The following is a 21,858-nucleotide window of genomic DNA, read 5'->3' as shown; positions in this document are numbered from 1 at the left end:
TTGCATTCGTGAGATTTCACCCCAGTATCTCCAGGTAGGACTGGGAAGGTCTGAACCCTTAAAGGGCCACTGTCAGTCAGTGTAGGCAGTCCTGGGCCAGGTAGCAAAACAGTTTGAGACAGGATGAGGCAGTGCAAAGAGCAGGGGTCAGCTGACCCTCCAGGGATGTGAGGGCACATTTGGAGTTTTTAAAGAGAGTTGCAAGTGTGGGCAGCTGCAGAAAGTTGCAAGTACAATCCTGCAGTATGTGTCTTTGTTGTCATTTTTCTTTTACTCACACATCTCTCTCTCTCTCTCTCTCTCTCACACACACACACACACAGAGAGAGAGAGAGAGACAGAGAGAGAGAGAGAGAGAGAGAGAGAGAGAGAGAGAGAGAGAGGTCCAGGCTGATAAGTGTGAGGGAATTCTTTCTGCAGTGGGCAAAAGATTGCTTTCGTCCAGCATTCTCTTCCACTCCTGACAGCAGACAGACAGATGTTTCTGGAAACTTCACAGCAGGACCCCAAAGCAGCAACCTCCCCATTGCTGGTGGTATTTTCCTGACATCTGGTATACAGTGGTTTCTCTTGTGGCTAATTTCTCTGGTCAGAAACCACTTTCCTTTGGCAAAACCCCTTCTGGCTTCTGTCAGCTCCAGAAGATTCCGTTCTGTTTTTATTGATATGCTAAGGCAGCCTTGCCACCCTGGTGCCCCTCAGATGTTTGGGGCTGATGGAAGTTGGAATCCCAAACACCTGGGGGGCACCAGGTTGGCAAAAGGCAGCACCAAAGACTTTGGTTGAGTCTGTCAGGAAGGGAAGCATTCCTTGTGCAAGTGCTTTCCGATTAATGTTATTATTGGAACTGAATGGTGAACTTTCCCCCTGTCTTCAAAGCGGGCAAATTCCCCTTCCTTCCTCACCCCAGCCGCAAAAGGGTTGCATCCGAGGACACGTTGACTCCAAGAACCGCATGCCAAAAGTCTTTGCTGGCTGTTACCCTGCAGCAACGCAGCAGCTGTTCGAAGGGTGAAACGGACCATTTGCCGCTCAGAAATTCTTAGCAAACATCTGCTCTCGGATGGACGGAAGGTCTCTCTCCTACTCACAGCCCTGTCTGAACAGGAAAAGAGCAAATTCCTTTGGAACGTTGTTGGCTGGCATTCCTCAGTGACTGTGACACGATTTATGGCCTCTCTGAGAGATTTCATCACTTCTTAGACATTCCATCAGGAATGTGTGTGCTAATGTCAAGGGCAAGGAGGGCTCCAGGAAGCTGATTAACTTAATCTTCAATCTCTGGAGGAGATTCTCCTACGAAACAGGTCGGGGGGGGGAATGCTTCAAATTCCTAGGAGCCAAAATGAAAACGTTAAAGAGTCAGCTGTATATTGTCAGAGAAGACGTTTAAATGCTTACATGCTAGTATAGTGGATTTTCTGCAATTTAACACTCCAGTTGTGGTAGAGTTGGAAAGGGACCCTGAGGATTGTCTAGTCCGATCCCCTGCAATGTAGGAATATGCAGCCGGGGCCGAACCTGCAACCTTGGCGTTATCAGCACCATGCTCTAACGCAGTGTTTCCCAACCTTGGGTCTCCAGCTGTTTTTGGACTACAACTCCCATCATCCCTAGCTAGCAAGACCAGTGGTCAGGGATGATGGGAACTGTAGTCTAAAAACAGCTGGAGACCCAAGGTTGGGAAACACTGCTCTGAGCTATCCAGATGGTATCCAGATGGTAGTGTTCAAGACAGCTTTTATTTGGTCGCAACAGTGGTTGCTGGGGAATCAACAAGAGCGGAGTCCACAGGCCTATAATAAAGGCTCATATAGAGACATTCCCTTGCCTTGGCTTGACGCAGGTGTAGAAATTAAGCAATATTCTTGGAGGGAAAGCATGCCTGCATTATCAGAGCTTGGGTGCCTGATTCAGCAGGAAGATTTCAGTGTCTGCTTTCTATCAAGCTGGTCCAAGCCTGAGATTTTTCCTGCACAAACCTTCTTGACACATACAATAAGCAGATTCTCCTAACAATGTCCTTTCACACAGTCTTCTTACAGGTCTTCTTCTTCTTTGGCGATCACTCGTAGCCGAGTAAGATTGTCTTCCATAAACACAGTTTTAACAATGAGTCCGTAAGTGACTGTGGAGGCCAATTCTGGATCCACATGTCTTTCCACAGTGGGGACATTGGTTTCCAGGCAGGAGCTGATCATGCTGTGGATTTGCCAAGCGTGCCTTCCTCTTAGCATGTTTCTCCCTTGGGTTCTGAGTTCAAGTGTCTTCAAAGTCCACGACACCTTTGGTAAAGGCTGTTCTCCAACTGGAGCGCTCGCAGTCCACCCAGTAACGGTGTTTATACTACATTTTTTAAGATTTGCCTTGAGACAGTCTTTAAACCTATCAGTGTGTTCATTAATACAGTGGTACCTCGGGTTACATACGCTTCAGGTTACATACGCTTCAGGTTACAGACTCCACTAACCCAGAAATAGTACCTCGGGTTAAGAACTTTGCTTCAGGATGAGAACAGAAATTGTGCTCCGGCGGCGCAGCAGCAGCAGGAGGCCCCATTAGCTAAAGTGGTGCTTCAGGTTAAGAACAGTTTCAGGTTAAGAACGGACCTCTGGAACGAATTAAGTACTTAACCTGAGGTACCACTGTACTGCACTAGCATCAAAAATGTCAGAGCCTGAGTAGGGCCTGCTTACCTGCCTGCCTGCCCCTGCTTGCTTCTAGGCGAGAGCACAGCCTAGGGAACTCCGTTGCTGCTGTGTGCACCTAGATGGATGGGGGGAGGGGAGAGGACCCTGGAGGAGGAGGAGGAGGAGGAGGAAGTGGTCCCAGCAGAGCCTTGGTGCTTATGTGGGACTTGCTCAGCTGGTGGCTATTCTGTAAAGTGATTTTTTCCAGGTAGTGGTGCCAGTACAGCTCCTTGTCAAGGGTGCCATGAGACTAGAAAGCGAAAGATCTATCTGTGTCTGAGATCCTTGAGGGCTGCTGCCAGTCAGATAGTACTCTGGTACAGTGGTGCCCCGCAAGACGAATGCCTTGCAAGACGAAAAACCTGCTAGACGAAAGGGTTTTCCGTTTTTCGATGCGCTTCGCAAGATGAATTTCCCTATGGGCTTGCTTCGCAAGACGAAAACATCTTGCGAGTCTTGCGATTTTTTTCACTCCCCCCCCTTTTTCTAAGCCGCTAATAGCCTTTTAGCCGCTAAGCCTTTAATAGCCGCTAAGCCGCTAATAGCGCTAAGCCGCTAATAGGGTTGCTTCGCAAGATGAAAAAACCGCTAGACGAAGAGACTCGCGGAACGGATTATTTTCGTCTTGCTTCAGGTTAAGAAAGCTCCTCAAGGTTGAGCTGCCTTCTGTTATTTCTTGGGATGCTGCTCTTGAAAAGCAATTAAAAAAAATTACTTTACCCTCTTGTTTCAGCCACTGTGTGGAAGCGAGCATGTATTGCTTTTCAAGATGTATGGAGCTGTCTGCAGAATTTCAGTTTTCACTCTCCCGCACCAGCAATTTCCCCAGTTGCAATTGTTCATGCAAATTGTACTGTCAAACACCTCCTACCTTTTCAAAAACAGACAGGTGCGTAGGTGCTTTAGTTGAGCACTCGTGCCTTTGCGCCTGTACCCCCGAATCTGTGTCAGTAGATGTGAAAAGCAGCTAGGCATGATACGATTCATGCAATTCACCATGACAATGGTTATATATACTGTATCTTTAAAGAGCAAACTGCAGGCATGATGTAAAATTGACCACAAGAGGCAGTGATGGCCACCTGCTTGTATGGCCACCAACTTGTATGGCCACTCAAGGAGGATGTCTTATTGAAGCCAGGTGAAAGGGGGTGTGGTTAGGGAGAGGTGTGGTCCAGAGAGAGTTCTAGGGACCAGGATTTGATCCCTGAGGGTCCCCACCCATGGCCTAGCATGTTGTTCTAACTGTTGAATAACAAAGGCATAAGTGGGAAAGGTCTGTTTTGCTTCTTATCTGGAGGGGGTGGGCAGTAATCTGCTTAGGCCCTTAGAAGGGTTTGTTTCATTGCGGAATTTGTGGAATGAAGGTTCAGCACAAGAACCACGTGGCTCTCCCCCCCCCCCCCCCAATAACTTACAGTAGAAATTTATTTTATTTAATAATGCACATATTATCTGTAAATAAATTGTCATTCTGACCTGGAATTGCATTGCATTTTCAACCTACAGCGGTCAAAAACAGTTTAGAATGAAGCGTTTTGAATGTGCAGCATGGGTCAAATCTATCTGTGCAAATCTCTGCGAATGGTGCTGGCAATTTTTCTTGCATGGCTCTTGTCATTTGTCCAGGATATTCTGCCTCTGGCGCCACCTGATCTTTTTCTGTGGAAGCTCCTGGGTCCTAACTCAGCTGGTTCTGAGCCAAGGACTTCAGCTGACCAGGTGGGCCCTGCCAGCGGATGCTCTTTCAGAAGCTTGAGCTGCTTATTCTGGTCTCCTGCCCTGTCAGAAAACTTCCAGGGCAGGAAGTGAATAATCAGATTGCACTGACATGCAAATATTTACTGCCCTGCGATAAGACAAGTGCTCTGCTCCTCCTCTTAATGAGAGCAGCTTCTAATTTTGTTTTCTGACTGTTGGGATAAAGGGGCAGAAGGCAGCTGTTTCCACCTGTGCCTCTTCTTGTTTTTAGCTGATGCATCAGTTGTTTTGCAGGTGCTGTGAGAGAGGAACTCTGTTTCTTTGTTTTAATGTTTTAATGGCTAGGAAAACACAATCCTCTTGCATTCTTTGTGTCCCAGGCCTGAAACAGGTGCAGATTTCCTGTTTCAGGATATGTTCGGTTTCCCATCTTTCTGTTGTAACAGGAGGAGAAGCATGTGGCAGGTGGAACAAAGGCTATTACAGGCATTTCATATATGTTGCATAAACCCTACCATTCTGTGCCATTGCGTAGAATGCAATTACTCCCTTTTTGTTTGTGAAATGTGCTGATCTGCAAACTTGGGAAACACATGTAGCATACAACCAATTTGCCGCTACTGGGTTCACTTCTGGCCAGGAGTTAGGTGGCTACTAGTCACGACAACTGAACAGGGACAGCCACACTGAAAGCCCTGCTCGGAGTTATTGTGGAGCGGGTTTCTGAGATCTTTGGGACTTTTATTTATTTATTTTATTTCACAACCTGTAATAAAACCTCAAAGCAGCTTACAAAAAGGAGAAGCTCTCTTGCAGACCACAGTGAGGAAGCCCATTTGCTGGGTTTCACAATTGGGGAGGATGCTGTTGGACTCTGGTCCTGCTTCCAGGTTTCCCATTGGGGCATCTGGTTGGCCGCTGTAGGAACAGGATGCTGGACTAGATGGGCTTTGGCTTGATCTAGAAGGTAGATTAAGAGGCTGTGACTGACTCCACGGTCACCCAGTGAGCTTCCTGAGTGGGGATTTGAACCCTGATCTCCCAGGTCCTAGTCCAACACTCTAACCACTGCACCACACTGGCTTCCCATAGTACTTCTTCTATGGGGCAGCTATATAAATTAAGTAGGTAATGAAATATGGGGAAAGCAAAATGTCACTTAGAGAAGGATCTGAAATATTTTCCTTGAAGCTTGAATTTGTTTTATTCTGGATTGTTTTATCTGATGTTTTAGTGTGTTGTAAACCGCTTTGAGATTTTTTTCCTTTAAAATATAAAGCGGCATAGAAATGAAATGAATAATAATGATAACAACAACAAGAACAATAATATTTCATTGTAAAAATAAATGGTGCCTAGACATTCCGTTGTGGTGACCGTAACCCAGGTTTAAGGTGCCTTTTGACAATTAGCTTGTATATCTGAGTTTCTAACACTGATTATTGTTCTGCACGTGTAGACAGATTCAGCCTTTGCTTAGCCACATCCTCTTCATTTGAGTGTAGTTCTTTGTTGATACATCCTCCAAACTTCATGGAGGAAGGGAAATGCAAGCTGGCCGCTGTTTCGTTGCTGGTAGGACTCACTTGGCTGCTTAGCAAATCAAGTGGCTTTTAGACCAGTGTTGTACTTGGTAAAAGGGAGTCGGTTCAAATTCGGCAGAAAATGACTTGAAGCAACCAGAGGTATCAGCGATCGGTGTGGACTCTGGAAGAGAAGCTGCCCTCTTGTGTTTCCTTGGTTTTCCTTTCCTTTCAGTGAACAGACACGTTTTATTTATGTGGGAAGGGTGGGCGAGGGAGAAGCGCAAGCGAGAAGCTTCCATGCAGCGTGCCCATGGTTATGTAATTGCCTTTGAATTGGCACAGATACGCATCTGAAATATTTACACAAGCTCTGCAGGGTATGATTGCACGTTCTAGCCGTCCCCCTCACTCAATCCGGGAATCCTTTCTGCAGAGGTAGTGATTGCTCATTGGAACATGAGTTAGCACTGCTGAGTCAACGGGGCCACATGGACAATGGAAGTGTTGAGTCAAAGATTAACTCGGTTTCCTGTCCTAAAGGGGTGGCTGGCTTGAATCCAGCTAGATGTTCTTATGCAGAGACATTTCCTTTTCCTGTCCATGTTGCATCCGCCGCTACCAAACATGCAAGTTCTGCATGTGCTCCAGTTCTGGGGAGGGGAAAGGAGGCAAGCAGAATGTGATATTGGGTTCAGCGGATTTTCAGATTCCTGGCAATTTCAGCTTTCGGTTAAAAAGAGAGGTAAAGTCTCCGGGTCTTATGGTTGCAGATAGGTGCTTGGAAGCGCGTTGGCAAGAGCTTCCGAAATCTCTAAAACTTGCAGGGAGTGAAGTGACTAAAGAGGATTTCTAGAATGTGTGTGTTTTCAGTATGCCGCTAAGATATTTGCCCCTCCCTGTGACTAGCAAAACCACAATACAATCTGCAAAACAGTAAAACTGAGTAACAAATGTATAAAATCAAAAAAATTATGCCGATTTCCATGGCACATGTAATGAGAGAAACCAGAATTGCACTTCCTGTAGTGCAGAATTCAGATGACCTGGCTTAGAATGTTGATGTTTCTGGCAAGGAATCTACACAGCTCTCATTTTGACTTAGAAATCCTAAACAGTTGGAGCCCTGCATACCTTGTTCCAAGGGCTCGTGGAACGCCTTTTCTGTGGCTGTGCCACAATTGTGGAGTGTCTTCCCTTGAGATGAGGATTTATCCAAGTCCCAATCTCACCATTTCCCCGAACCATTCTGAGACTGGTGCAGTGTATATTTTGCAATACTGTGCTAAGGAGGAGTGGGATTGGTTCTCAGCCACAGATCAGGGGGTACTGCTAATGCTTCTGTTCTACAGCAACTGCCACCAGAGGCAATTGCCTCACTCTTCGTAATGGTAGAGCTGGCCCTACTGAATTGTGTTGGCTCCTCCTTCTCCACTTTCTCATTTAGCAGTGTCTGTGAATGTGACTCGAGTTCAGTTAATGGCTATTTCTTTGCTTTTTCTCTCTCTTTCTCCTTCCAGGACAAATTTGGAAGCCCTCCAAAAAAAGTTGGAAGAGTTAGAACTTGATGAGCAGCAGCGAAAACGCCTTGAGGCCTTCCTTACCCAGAAACAAAAAGTTGGGGAGCTAAAGGACGATGATTTTGAGAAAATAAGCGAGCTGGGTGCAGGAAATGGCGGGGTGGTCTTCAAAGTCTCGCACAAACCTTCTGGCCTCATTATGGCAAGGAAGGTGAGCATTGTTACTGACCTTATAGGCCAGCCCTTCCCCAACCTGGTGCCCTCCAGCTGTTTTTGGACTACAACTCCCATCAGTCCCAGCATATCCAGCACAGGATGAGGAAAGCTGTTTTGGCTAGCCTCCCATTGACAAATTTGCCCTGTGTCTCTCCCTGTTGACCTATTCTGTAGTCTTATTTATAATTTATTTTATTTAAAAGCACCTACGTATAAACTGATTAATATTTAAAAATCTCTAAGTAACGTATAAAAACAATAAACAGTATGACTAAAACAAAAATACCACATAAAACCAGTAAAACAGTAGTACAAATTTAGTTTAAACCAAATAAAATTGGGAATTTGGGGAAATGAAACAAATAAAAACTAGGAATCCCAAAGGAGCCTGGGGCAGCAATATATCAAAACATTTATTATTATTATTATTATTATTATTATTATTATTATTATTATTATTCAGTACAAACTTAAAATAAAATAAATGCATGTAAAAAGCAATCAAATACCCACATAGTTACTTATTTCACAGTTGCCATAGCCAGTTTCTACCAGCTTGCAAATTCTTGCAAAGTCTAGTTTGTTTTTGGTACGCATCCACAAAGATCAGTCAGTACAGCCCACAATTCTGGGAGGAGGATGTTCAAATCACAGGTGTTATCCTCTGTGGCTTCTAACATTCAGACTTCGCAAGGGATTCCTCCTTGAAATGCAGCTCTGTAGCTCTTGAGGTCAATCTGTGTTTGGTATGTCATGACTTTTCTGCCTTCGTGCAGCACACCCTGCACCTGGGGTATGCTTATTTTCTTTTAAACACCCCTAAAACTTATTGGAATTATCATTTTGCAGTTAATTCACCTGGAGATCAAGCCGGCAATCCGGAACCAGATCATCCGTGAGCTACAAGTCTTGCATGAATGTAATTCACCCTATATTGTGGGCTTTTATGGAGCATTTTACAGCGACGGCGAGATCAGCATCTGCATGGAGCACATGGTAAGTAAGCCTTTTCTCCTCCCCCCACTCCCTGCCTTTGGGTTTGTTCCCTGATTACGGCTTCCCCATTGTGTGTCTTCATGGAGAGGTGGATAGCTCAGTTGGTAAAGCATGAGACTCTTTAAGCTCAGGGTCGTGGGTTTGAGCCCCACACTGGGCGAAAGATTCCTACATTGCAGGGCGTTGGACTTGAATGACCCTCATGGTCCCTTCCAACTGTACAATTCCATGAGGTGGAATGCAGAAATGCTATTTGTGCATTCTCAAAGTACCAGAATTTTGGGTCCTCACGAGGCAGGGTTAAGGCACACAACACGATGCTTTGTGTGATTAACTCATAGAACTCATTTACACCAAACACCAAACGGCTTTGGTTCATCAGAGGCAGATAAGAACAGCCCTGCTGGATCAGGTCCAAGGAGATTCACCTAGCCCAGAATCCAGTTCTTGCAGTGGTCAACCAGATACCCCAAAGCGAAGCAGACAAACAGGACCCAAGTGCAACAGCATTTCCCCAACTTGTGAATGCCAGCATTTGGTGTATGCATCTGACAGTAGAGACGGAACAGAGCCATCATGACTTGTAGGCCATATCCACTTCTAAACCTACTCAGCGTAGACCCATTGAAATGAATTAACATGAAAAAAGGGGGGGGGGAGATGAATGTCAGGATCTGCTCTTGAGTAGGACTAGCACTGGGTGAATCCCTAAAACGTCCTCTTCCATGGATTTGTCTAATCACTTCTGAAAGTCATCCAAGGAGTGCTTTAACTGTGTGTCCTGCTCAAGAGCTTCATCAGATCTCTTGGTGGCTATTGGGTGGAAGCTTGTATATGGAAGGACCTGTGACTAAGAGGTCGGAATACAGGAATCTGACTCAGGCCATTGGTCCTTCTTACCTCAGTGTTGTCAGCTCTGATTGGCAGCTATTCTCCGGAGTTTCAGACATGAGTCTTCTCCTGTCCTCCCTGGGGATGCTGGGGATTGAACCTAGAGCCTTCTGCATGCAGCGCAAGTTCTCTGTCATTGAGCTATGGCCCCTCCTGTAGAGACAGTTGTAGGATTTACTGCTCTTTCTAAGACGAGTTCTTCCTTGTGTGTGCCCTACCCAAACAGAAAAATATAAAGCATGAGCTTCACCCTAAATACAAATCTACGTAGTATCTCTTTCATACTGTTCCACTTCACCTCGTATTTTTATTTGGTATTCACGGCTGCATTTGCCGTTCTCACCTATAGGGAAATAAACAGTGAGCATGGGCTGCCTGGGGATGCGGGTGGCGCTGTGGGTTAAACCACAGAGTCTAGGACTTGCCGATCAGAAGGTCGGCGGTTTGAATCTCCGTGACGGGGTGAGCTCCCGTTGCTTGGTCCGTTCTCCTGCCAACCTAGCAGTTCGAAAGCACGTCAAAGTGCAAGTAGGTAAACGGTGTTTCCGTGCGCTGCTCTGGTTCGCCAGAAGCGGCTTACTCATGCTGGCCACATGACCTGGAAGCTGTACGCCGGCTCCCTCGGCCAATAAAGCGAGATAAGCGCCACAACCCCAGAGTTGGTCACGACTGGACCTAATGGTCAGGGGTCCCTTTACCTTTATGGGCTGCCTGGGGTTGCTCCCGTCTTCCATTTTTTTACAAAACTAGAAAGTTCTCCTTTCATATTCTCTCTCTCTCTCTCTCTCTCTCTCTCTCTCTCTCTCTCTCCCCTCTCCCTTCCCCTCTCCCTCTCTCTCCCTAATTTTTCAGGTTTAACATTATTTAACATTTATTTTCACTCTGATAGAGGGGAAAAAATTACACTTTGCTCTCGACATCTGTCAGCCTTTGTCGAGCCAGATGGAACCCCTAGTTTTAGAGCACTAGTCCCCCCCCATTAAAGGTCAGTCAAAACCCTCCCTTTCTTCAACCCCAGTGGAGGCGTTGAACAATTTCACATGTGTGACCAAATGTTGTTGTGCGATACCCCCCCCCCAAAAAAAACCAGCTTTGGGGTTAAATGAAATGGTGCCTACAAAAATAGCTGGCATTCTGAGCACCACGATGCATCATTATTTCTGTCCTACTCTTAACAGAAGTCTTTGTTTTATTTGCCCTTTCTGTTGCTAATGTTTCTTATGAAATGAGAAGGACATGAGAGGGTTTTTTTATTCTATATTCACAGAAAATGTACAGGAAGAGCAGTGAATAACTTAAAATACAGTCATACCTTGGGTTAAATATTCTTCAGGTTGAGCGTTTTCAGGTTACGCTCCGCGGTAACCTGGAAGTAATGGAACGTGTTACTTCCAGGTTTTGCCGCTTGCGCATGTGTAGACACTCAAAATGACGTCATGCGCAGAAGCGGCGAAATGCGCAGTCGCGTGTTGCATTCCACTCAGGATGCAAACGGGGCTCCGGAACGGATCCCATTCGCATCCAGAGGTACCACTGTAGAGGTATATGAGAAAGAGGGCAGGAGGTAAAAAGGACCCTTCCAGACTGGTGGCGGTTTGGGTTTTTGGGGGTGTTTTGGGCAGATGTATCCTACAGCTACCTATCTACTTAGGGTTTCCCAAACATGGGTGTCCAGCTGTCATTGGACTACAACTCCCATCATCCCTAGCTAGCAGGAGCATTGGTCAGGGATGGTGGGAACTGTAGTCCAAAAACAGCTGGAGACCCAAGTTTGGAAAACCCTGGCCGTATCTATATCCTACCTTTTTACCCAGAGCCAGGACTCAAGTGGGCTTACAAAAATTAAAAGAAATACACTTGAAAGAAATGTAGCTAAAAACATAAAAAGCTTATTAAGTAATTAATCTAGCCATGGAATCAAAATGATACAAAAAGCATATCTAGTATTGCAGAATGATGATGATGATGATGATGACGATGGGGTCCCTTCCAACTCTACAATTCTGTGATTCTTTTCTATGAAATAACTTTACCATTCCGTTCACAGTGACACTATCCAGATGAGGAGCTTTAAAGTGTCCCAGACCACCCAGCTTGCTCCTTGCTTGGGCAGCTTTTTTTTTTATCCCTGCGTCTCACCCACACTGTCTCTTCCTTAGAGGAAAGTTAGAGGGTTAGTAAATAAATTAACTGCAGAGACTGTTTGTCCCTTGTTAATCAAGCATTTCAGGAAGTCTGGAACACCACGAACCTCTCCACCACCCTGGAAACAGACGCTTCCCGGCTCTATTTGTGAAAACAATTAAAATAAAGATTTTGATTGGGGTTTTTTTGTGTGTTTTGGAAGAGAGGTGGGCTCTTTTTAAAGCTTGTTCTTTCCTCAAAATGGTTGTGCTTTGCAAAAAATAAATTAATTAATGTGACTTACACCGTTCCTCTCCCCTTCTGCCTCCAGCTCTTAGCAACAGCAGTATATATTTAACTTGGAAAGGGTGTGTTTGCGTTCTGTGAAAGGCCCCGATAAGCAAGGGAAGAGATTTTCTTTTAAAGACTGATGTCTAAGGATAGCAGGCTTTCTGTCTTGCTTGCCTTCCTTGCTCCACCCGCCCCCCCAAAACCCCCCCCATGTTTTGGCAGGTCATGGGTGTCCCACTCCTTACCTAACTAATTCTGCCTGACGGGAAAAGGTGCGCTCTGCCCACAGCTGTATAGAACTTCCATGTTCAATGGCAGTATACCCTGGAAATGCTACGGACCAGTGGGGAAGGGCTCCTGCTTTTGTGACCTGCTTGGACCTCTGGACAGGGGTGCCAGGTGTATGGGGCTCCAGGGGCTCCAGTCCCCCAATATTTGAGGGCCAACCCCTCAACCACTGCCGCTGGGCACCCTCCGCATGCCCCAGCTCCAGCTTCCGCCTGGCAACTCAGGAGCCGACCCAGGGCTGAGATGAGCAAGCGTGACGGCACCACCTCAGGGGTGGGGGGCAAGTCGGTGTCCCTGCCTCTGGAAAACCCAACAGGCTGACATGCTCTTGGGAAAAGGATGTTAGAGGATGTTAGGCCCCTGCCCCATTTTGATTCAGCAGGGCTCTTGCATTCTCGTGCTGTGTGATGACCAGTAACCTGTTGATTAATTTGTTTCGAAATGTGGAAGTAAGATAATGTGTTATTAATTCAGCTGTAATCTTACGCAGTGCAAATTCTAGAGGGTGTGCTGGTAAAAAGAGGGACACACCTGCCAATGTCCACACTTGGGTAAATAATGGCTTTATGGCACAGAAACCTGCTGGTGGGAAGGGGTTACGAACCTTAAATGTGTCATCTGAGTTCAGGGGTTAATGGGATGAGTTACAGGAAGTTGTGTGCCCTTTACGTCCTCAAGTTGTGGGTAAGAAATTGCTCTGTGTGGCCTTCCTTTGTTCTCTCCTTTTGCAGAACTATTTGCCATTTGATTTCATCCAAAACATGGTCCAGCTGTTCCTTTTCTGCTATCAGATGTCAAGCTGCCTTTTTTCCTGCCCCCTTCGGGCCTTTCAGAGTGTCTTTGACACTTTGAGGATAAACATGATTAACGCTCTGAATGTTTAAACATGTTTTTTTTTTTCTTAATAGGACGGCGGCTCCTTGGATCAAGTCCTGAAAAAGGCTGGCAGAATCCCTGAACAGATTCTGGGCAAAGTTAGCATTGCCGTAAGTATGTTGCTTTGGCATTCAAGCAAGTGGAATCGAAATGTAGTCGGTGATGGCAGGTCAAGTCCAGAAGGCAGAGACAGCTGGTTGGAAGTTTCTGCTTGAGGCAAACTGAAATGAGATGGACATCTATGACTCGTGCTTCTAAATGTATTGCTTTCCCCCTTTTAAATAGACTGTCTTTAGAAAGACACGCTTGGCACAGGAAATATAGCCCATATAGAAGTCCCATTCTCACCAGAAGCCTTTAGTTGACTGTGGCAGCTTTTGGGTGGGACAGCCACTACAGTCACCCACAGAGAACTCATTTGTTGTGGTCTAGTATGTCCTTCCTGTTCTCCAGCTTGTGATGCAACTTGGGGTCAGAGGGCAGGCAGATGGGAGAGAGAGAGAAGTATGTGATGCAAGGAGAAACCTCCCCTTGCTCCTTGCTGTCTCTGCATCTGCCTCCTCCACTTCAACCTTGGATGTTACCAACCCACTTAATAAAACAGCTTCCCAAACCTCCCTAAAGTTTCTTTTGCTTATTCTTATTTATTGATTAACTTTGTATACTGCCCTTCATCCAAAGACCACTTGCTCCCTGCTCCCTTTCCACCTGGCCTGGGAGGGCAGGGCCCTGACTGATTCAATCTACGAAAGCCAAGGCGGCTGAACAGATTTTTGGGTTGGGGTATTGTTTAGGGACACAGGTGGCGCTGTGGGTTAAAGCCTCAGCGCCTAGGACTTGCCGATCGAAAGGTCGGCGGTTCGAATCCCTGCTGCGGGGTGCGCTCCCGCTGCTCGGTCCCAGCGCCTGCCAACCTAGCAGTTCGAAAGCACCTCCGGGTGCAAGTAGATAAATAGGGACCGCTTACCAGCGGGAAGGTAAACGGCGTTTCCGTGTGCGGCTCTGGCTCGCCAGAGCAGCGATGTCACGCTGGCCACGTGACCCGGAAGTGTCTCCGGACAGCGCTGGCCCCTGGCCTCTTAAGTGAGATGGGCGCACAACCCCAGAGTCTGTCAAGACTGGCCCGTACGGGCAGGGGTACCTTTACCTTTACTATTGTTTAGGGGGTTCCATTGCTATTATTATTGCCCTTCTTGTTTCAAATGTTTTCAGCTGGTTTTTAGCTGCTTCTTAGCTTGTGTGTTTTTAATTTGGGATGTGTGTATTCTTTTTAAAAAATTAAATTAAAATTTTAAATTAAATTCTGCTGTATTCTAGAGGCAGGTGGAGCCAAATTTGAGTTGTCTTGCAATTTTAAATTCATTTAAAGCACAATTCGTACATGGAGGAAGAGCATTGCTGCTCCCCAATCAAGGAGATATAATGCCATTTCCCCTTGTATTTTATACAATATATGGCTTTTCATTTCCATTGCTGTTTTTTTGTTTTAATTTAAATTTTTGGTTTTGGATGCAGGTCATAAAAGGTCTAACATACTTGAGAGAGAAGCATAAGATCATGCACAGAGGTAAGGATGCAATCTTCCTTCTTCACGATCAAGCATATTCTGCATTCCTTTGTCTATGCATTTTAGCTGCATTTCCCTGTAGGTGTCTGTGAGGTCAGCTCTTAGGATGATACTCATAGGATGATACTCGTCTAAGAGAAGACCCACTGAAATTAATGAACATGACTAAGTTAGGCCCATTAATTTTCAGTGGGTCTACTATGAAGACAACTAGGGTTGAGCTTAGCTCATTCGGAGAGTGTTAAAAGAATTTTAATGTCTCTCAAATATAGAATAAATATTCATAAACGCATACATATCTAAATATATGAACCATGTGTCTGAAATAGTATTTGACTCTCCCAATAACCTCAAACCTGCAGTAAGAAAGGCAAATATGGAAAGCCTTCCCATTGTCTTTTTGCTTACAAATCCCGTCTTAAGGATGTTTTTGTGTATGAATAGGATGAGCCTGTGACCTGGATTCAGGAACTAAAGTATTAACCATCACAAAAGAATGGCCAGATTGCCCAGTTAATGCAATCAGTGACCATTATTAGATATCCTGGCAGACAGGATTCCTGCTGTAGACCTCCTCTTTCTGGGGTGTATGTATGATGTTTTTGGGGGTGGCCTTGGGCTACAGGGTGGGCAACTTCAAAAGCCTATATAAGGCCTTGCAGACCATTGTTCAGGGTTCACCACCTTCCTGCATGTGGCGAGTGGGGACCCTGTTGCAACAGTTCCTTTAATAAAGATCAGGTATACTAGCCGCTTTACTTCTCAATATACTCTGGTTGGCCTCTGTTGTTTTCTCCTACAGATAGGGAACCCAGAGTGGTATGTCATGGCTAGAGTGGTGGGTGTTGGCTAAGGAAACCTGGATGGGGCACAACTTTGGGGAAGACTGACTGACGGAGTTGCTGTGAGAATAAAATTGGGCTGGGGTGGGGAGGGAGAGCCATGCCTGATCCCTTGGAGAAAAAGGCAGGGCACAAGCATAATAAATAAGCAAAATTAAACTTGATTTCGAGGTTCCTGGAGTCGGCCAACTGCTTGAGGTTTGAAACAGGCTGCTGGATTTTGCGCCTGGCCCCAGCAGGGCTGCTCTTGAATCCCAGTTACAAATTGTAAGGACATACTTTAGGCCCCATTTGCACCATATGCTTAGATCACTATTATACCACATTATTCAACCATCATGGCTTCCCTGAAAGGATCCTGGGAACTGTAGGGGAATGGTAAGTTATTAGGGGACCCCTAACTTCCCTCATGCAGGTGGCACTGTGGTCTAAACCACAGAGCCTAGGACTTGCCGATCGGAAGGTTGGCAGTTTGAATCCCCGCAACAGGATGAGCTCCCATTGTTCGGTCCCAGTTCCTGCCCACCTGGCAGTTCGAAAGCCTGTCAAGTGCAAGTAGATAAATAGGTACCACACTGGCGGGAAGGTAAACGGCGTTTCCGTGCGCTGCTCTGGTTTGCCAGAAGCAGCTTCGTCATGCTGGCCACATGACCCGGAAGCTGTCTGTGGACAAACGGCGGCTCCCTCGGCCTATAGAGCGAGATGAGCACGCAACCCCAGAGTCGGTCACGACTGGACCTAACTGACAGGCGTCCCTTTACCTTTACCTAATTCCCCTCACAGGGCTACCATTCCTAGAGTGGTTCAACAATCAATCCCTCTTCCCAGGGAACTCTGGGAATTGCTGCTCTTTGAGGGGTCTCTGAACCAACTCTTACACCCTTAGCAAACTACCATTCCCATCATTCTTTGGGGGGAAGCATGACTGTTTGAAGTCTCTGTGATAGTGCTTTAAATGCATAGTGCGGATTGTTCCAGAAACACTTGTTTGCAGAGTTGTTTGCATGGTCAGTGGAGGGGGTGAGGAGACTGGGGCTTTGAATAATTTTATTATTTCCAAGGCCAACTTGCTGCTTCAGCCTTTCAAGGTTACAAAGGTACCTACTGTACAATGTACGCATTTTAAAAAACCAATTCTCACCTTCAAATGCAGTGTGAATTTTGCCTCCTTTGTCAGCTCCCCAGCCGCTCCCCAGTTCCTTAATAGTGTACGTGTCCCAACATAACCCCTCCTTCCATAGATCCTCTGCAGCCAAGCACCCCTGGGGGGGTTTATAAACCTGGAGGAGGCTGTTTGCAAAAGCCAATATTCCAAAGGTGTGTTTGTGTCAACTTATTCTCTTCCTGACAGACATTATTGGATGTTCGGATGGTGGAAATCAATAAAACCAGAGAGCTCAGATAAATAGGAGATTAAAAGGCTAAGAAAAAAAGAATTGTATGAAACTGCTAGAACAGTCATGTTGGGCTGGCTGCTTGATTCTGGTCAGCAGGGCCCTTACCCTGATCATCTTTACCCTGAGATGATCTTTGCATTTATTTACTTATTAAATTTGTATGCCGCCCGCCATCCAAATATCTCAGGGCGGTTCACAGAATAAAAACACAAGATAAAAACACAAATTACATAATAAAAACACGAACAAAACCAAAATAAATCAATAACTCCCCTCCCACCCCCCGCCCAACACGTTATTATTATTTAATCATTTTTATTTGATTTTACAGATATAAATTTATAACAAAACCAAATACATATCCATTTAAAGAAATTTTTCTGACTCTCGAGACTTCCCTCCATCCCCTCCATGGGTCCTAATGTCAATGTTTTCAACTGCATATTATACCATAGCCTATATTTTGTATCTATCCATATCGTCCATAGTATTTGTTACATTACAAGTGAGATTAAAATCCCGGTAATGTTTTCATCTGCTTATACTTCTTTCTTGAAGTTTTTGTCTTCTTGGTCCCTGAGCTTTCTGGCCAGTTTTGCCATTTTGGCGTAGTCCAAGAGCTTGATTTGCCATTCCTCTCTGGTAGGGATTCTTTCTTCTTTCCATCTCCCCGCAAACACATTTAAAAGGATGCAAGATGTCAGTCAGCCAAAGGCCTGGTTGAAGTTGAATGCTTTCACCTGGCACCTAAAGCTGAGCCTCCCTGGGGAGAGCATTTCACAAATGGGGAGTCACTGCAGAAAAGTGCAATTCCTCTCCACTTGTGTATCTCCTTTCCTGTGAATTAGGCTGCCCATGCAGGACACATACCCAGCTGGCAGCGGGGTGATTCTGTGCATTCTGCCCCCAAAGAAACTGGAATTTGTCGGGTTTTATTCTGTTTTCTTTTCGCCTTCTTACAAGCACTGGGTGATGGTGCAGGAAACCCAGCCTTGGCCAACCTTTTGCCCTCTGGATGTTGTTGGGCTACAAACTCCTAGCAGTCGACAATGGAAGTCTTCAGTAGGCTGAAGACAATAACTGGACTTAACCAGTTTGACTGGACTTAACCATCCAGGGGTCCTTTACCTTTTTACCTATTAATGGGAGGGAGTTTCAAAAGGGAGGTGCCACCCCATTAAAGGTCCAGTTCCTGCATTGTATGGAACTGTGTAGACCTCCTGGTGAGATGGTATCCTATAGAGCACAGTTATGAATATAAGGGGCAAGACACGCATTTCGATATCCTAGAATATAGGATAATACAGTTCACATTTTCTAAGTGTGGTGTGTTTCACTCAGACACCTCCTAACACGAAAACAAAATGGTGAACATTAGAAGCTGCCTAATGCAGAGACGGGACGCGGGGCTTGCCGATCTCATGGTCGGCGGTTCGAATCCCCGCGGCGGGGTGAGCTCCTGTCTCTCGGTCCCAACCTAGCAGTTTGAAAGCACCCCTAAGTGCAAGTAGATAAATAGGTACCGCTTTCTAGCGGGAAGGTAAACGGCGTTTCCGTGTGCGGCACTGGTGCTTCGTCAGAGCAGCTTCGTCACGCTGGCCACGTGACCCGGAAGTGTCTCCGGACAGTGCTGGCCCCCGGCCTCTTAAGTGAGATGGGCGCACAACCCTAGAGTCGGACACGACCGGCCCGTACGGGCAGGGGTACCTTTACCTTTTAATGCAGAGTCAGGGACGTGGGTGACGCTGTGGGTTAAACCACAGAGCCTAGGACTTGCCGATCAGAAGGTCAGCGGTTTGAATCCCCGCGATGGGGTGAGCTCCCATTGCTCGGTCCCTGCTCCTGCCAACCTAGCAGTTCGAAAGCACGTCAAAGTGCAAGTAGATAAATAGGTACCACTCTGGCGGGAAGGTAAATGGCGTTTCCGTGCTCTGCTCTGGTTCGCCAGAAGCAGCTAAGTCATGCTGGCCACAAGACCCGGAAGCTGTACGCTGGCTCCCTCGGCCAATAAAGCGAGATGAGCGCCACAACCCCAGAGTTTGTCACGACTGGACCTAATGGTCAGGGGTCCCTTTACCTTTAATGCAGAGTCAGCCTATTGGTCCATTTTGTTCAGTATCACCCACTCTGACCGACAGTGACTCTCTAGATGAGGGTTTCCCAAACTTGGGTCTCCAGCTGGTTTTGGACTACAGTTCACATCATTCTTGACAGCTGGTCCTTCCTGCTAGCTAGGCATGATGGGTCTTATAGTCCAAAAACATCTGCAGACCCAAGTTTGGGAAAACCTGCTCTAGACTTTCAGACAGGAGTCTTTTCCAGTCCTACTTGGAGATGCTGGAGATCAAACCTGAGACCTTCTGCATGCAAAGCGGACTCTCTACCACAAAGTATGGTCCTTCCCTTAGGGGGAATGACTTGCCCACCCCTGCAAAGGGAAAGGCACAGCAGAGAACTGGAGATCCTGACTTAAATATGCTGAAGAGCCTTTGGGTCCTGGTGCTGGCAAGGGAGTGATAAAGAACTAGCACTGTACCCTTGCATTAGTCTAATTGACTGCATTTACTTAGGCTCTTAGCTGGCTCCTCCTGCAGCTGTAAAGCACTGGGTTGTTATGGCAGCCAAGATGCAGGGACGTGAGGTTCAGAGAAGCAGGTGCTAAATATTTCATCCAGCAGGGCGTAGATGCAAACTGTACCGATGAAGATCTACCATGATCAAGCAGGCTGCCTCTTCTCTTGGCTGTAATGACCATTCAAATGAAAGCTTCAACACATACCAGATCAGTGGAGATAAGAGATAGCAGCTGGGTGCCTCCTGAGATTCCTTTGAAAGCTGAGGGTGAGAGTTGCTGTACACATCAAACATTCTACCATACACTCCAACATTTATCCGATGAAAATAGGGACGACCTATTCCATAGTAGTAGTAGTACAGTGGTACCTCGGGTTACATACGCTTCAGGTTATGTACGCTTCAGGTTACACACTCCGCTAACCCAGAAATAGTACCTCGGGTTAAGAACTTTGCTTCAGGATAAGAACAGAAATCGGGCTCCGGCGGTGTGGCGGTAGCAGGATGCCCCATTAGCTAAAGTGGTGCTTCAGGTTATGAACAGTTTCAGGTTAAGTACGGACCTCTGGAACAAATTAAGTACTTAACCTGAGGTACCACTGTAGTAGTAGTAGTAATAATAATAATAATAATAATAATAATAATAATAATAATAATATATTTTTACCTTGCCCATCTGACTGGATTGCCCCAGCAACTCTGGGCGGCCTACAACATACAGTGGTACCCCGCAAGACGAACGCCTCGCGAGACGAAAAACTCGCAAAACGAAAGGTTTTTTCGTTTTCGAGTTGCCTCGCAAGACGAATTTCCCTATGGGCTTGCTTCGCAAAACGAAGCTTGCCCAGGGGACAGCGGGTCTTCTCTTTTGAAGCAAGGGGCAGCGGGGAGAAGCGATCTTCTCCCCGCAGCCCCAGGTCCGGGGACAGCGGGAAGCGCTTCCCGCTGCCCCCGGACCTCTTTTGAAGCAAGGGTTTGCGGGGAAAAGCGATCTCCCCGCAGCCCCTTGCTTCAAAAGAGGTCCGGGGGCAGCGGGAAGCGCAGCGCTTCTTCCCCGCTGCCCCCGGACCTCTTTTGAAGCAAGGGGCTGCGGGGAGATCGCTTCTCCCGGTGCTCCGAAGCCGGGCGGGGGGGAGGGAACACCTACCCCCACCGCCCGGCTTCGGAACGCTGCTCCGAAGCGGGGCGGGGGGCGGGAACACCTGCCCCAGCCGCCCGGCTTCGGAACGCTGCTCCGAAGCGGGGCAGGGGGGGGCGGGAACCTCGCACCCCGCCGCCGGGCATCGGAACGATGCCCCGATGCCGGGCGGTGGGGCGGGAACCTCTCCCCCCGCCGCCAGGCATCGGAACGAGGTCCTGGACCTCTTCTGAAGGCAGGCGGGGGCAAAAGTCTTTGCTCCCCCCGCCTGCCTTCCCGGGACAGCGGAGACTTCTCCGCTGCCCCGGGCGATCTTAAAATGCTGGCGGGCGGGAGCGAAGCGTTCGCTGCCGACCCCCAGCATTTTAAAATCTCCTCGGGGCAGCGGAGACTTCGCTCCCGCCCGCCAGCATTTTAAAATCGCCCCGGGACAGCAGGGGCTTTTAAAATGCTGGCGGTCGGCAGCAAAGCCCTCCTGTCCCCGGAGCTTGCGGGGCGGGAGGTGGGAAGAAGGGCTTTTCTTCCCACCGCCAGCCTTCAGAACAGCCTTCTGAAGGCTGGCAGTGGGAAGAAAAGCCCTTGTCCCCCCCCCCCAGCCTTCAGAAGAGTTCGGGGGACAGACTGTCCCCGGACCTGGTCTGAAGGCGGTTTCCCTAGGAACGCATTAATTGATTTTCAATGCATTCCTATGGGAAACCGTGCATCGCAAGACGAAAAAACCGCAAGACGAAGAGACTTGCGGAACGAATTAATTTCGTCTTGCGAGGCACCACTGTATATAAAAACGTAATGAAACATTAAAAAACTTCCCTATACAGGGCTGCCTTCAGATGTCTTCTAAAGGTTGTATAGCTACTTATCTCCTTGGCTCAGAGGTCGCATAACTTTTAAGTCTTCCCACATGATGGTTTGGCCCTACTGCTCCATTGTGGGAAGTCTCCATTCTGGTGCCAGAGCTGTGCAGGAACATGCAGTGGTGTCATGGAGAACCGCAATCTTATGATGAAGCCGGCTGACACAGCAACTTCAACTGTACAGTAAGGGAATGGACCAAGTCAGCCCAGCCATATCGGGCACCCACGCCATCGGTGCTTCACATGTTAGAGTTACCGTTTGCATAAGTCCTATGTGTCTTAGGGAGCAAATCAGCTGTCTGTGCCCTGAGAACTCAACGAGTGATAGCCTGTGCAGTCAGTACTCTGATTAGATCCACTGAAACGAATG

The 21,858-nt window shown here is 47.0% G+C and overlaps 1 protein-coding gene across 1 annotated transcript in view; it reads left to right on the top strand.

Moving 5' to 3' along the window:
* Positions 1-21,858, top strand: part of MAP2K1 (mitogen-activated protein kinase kinase 1) — a 42,803-nt gene that overhangs the window by 9,545 nt on the left and 11,400 nt on the right. The window contains exons 2-5 of the mRNA XM_081888709.1: positions 7,435-7,645; positions 8,500-8,646; positions 13,149-13,226; positions 14,632-14,683. Of these exons, the coding sequence (XP_081744835.1) occupies positions 7,435-7,645; positions 8,500-8,646; positions 13,149-13,226; positions 14,632-14,683 (488 nt within the window). The remainder of the gene's footprint in view (positions 1-7,434; positions 7,646-8,499; positions 8,647-13,148; positions 13,227-14,631; positions 14,684-21,858) is intronic.

Source organism: Podarcis melisellensis (genome assembly GCF_964234715.1).
Source record: "Podarcis melisellensis genome assembly, chromosome: 14".
Classification (NCBI taxonomy): Eukaryota; Metazoa; Chordata; class Lepidosauria; order Squamata; family Lacertidae; genus Podarcis; species Podarcis melisellensis.
This window is presented reverse-complemented; position numbering and strand designations above follow the sequence as displayed.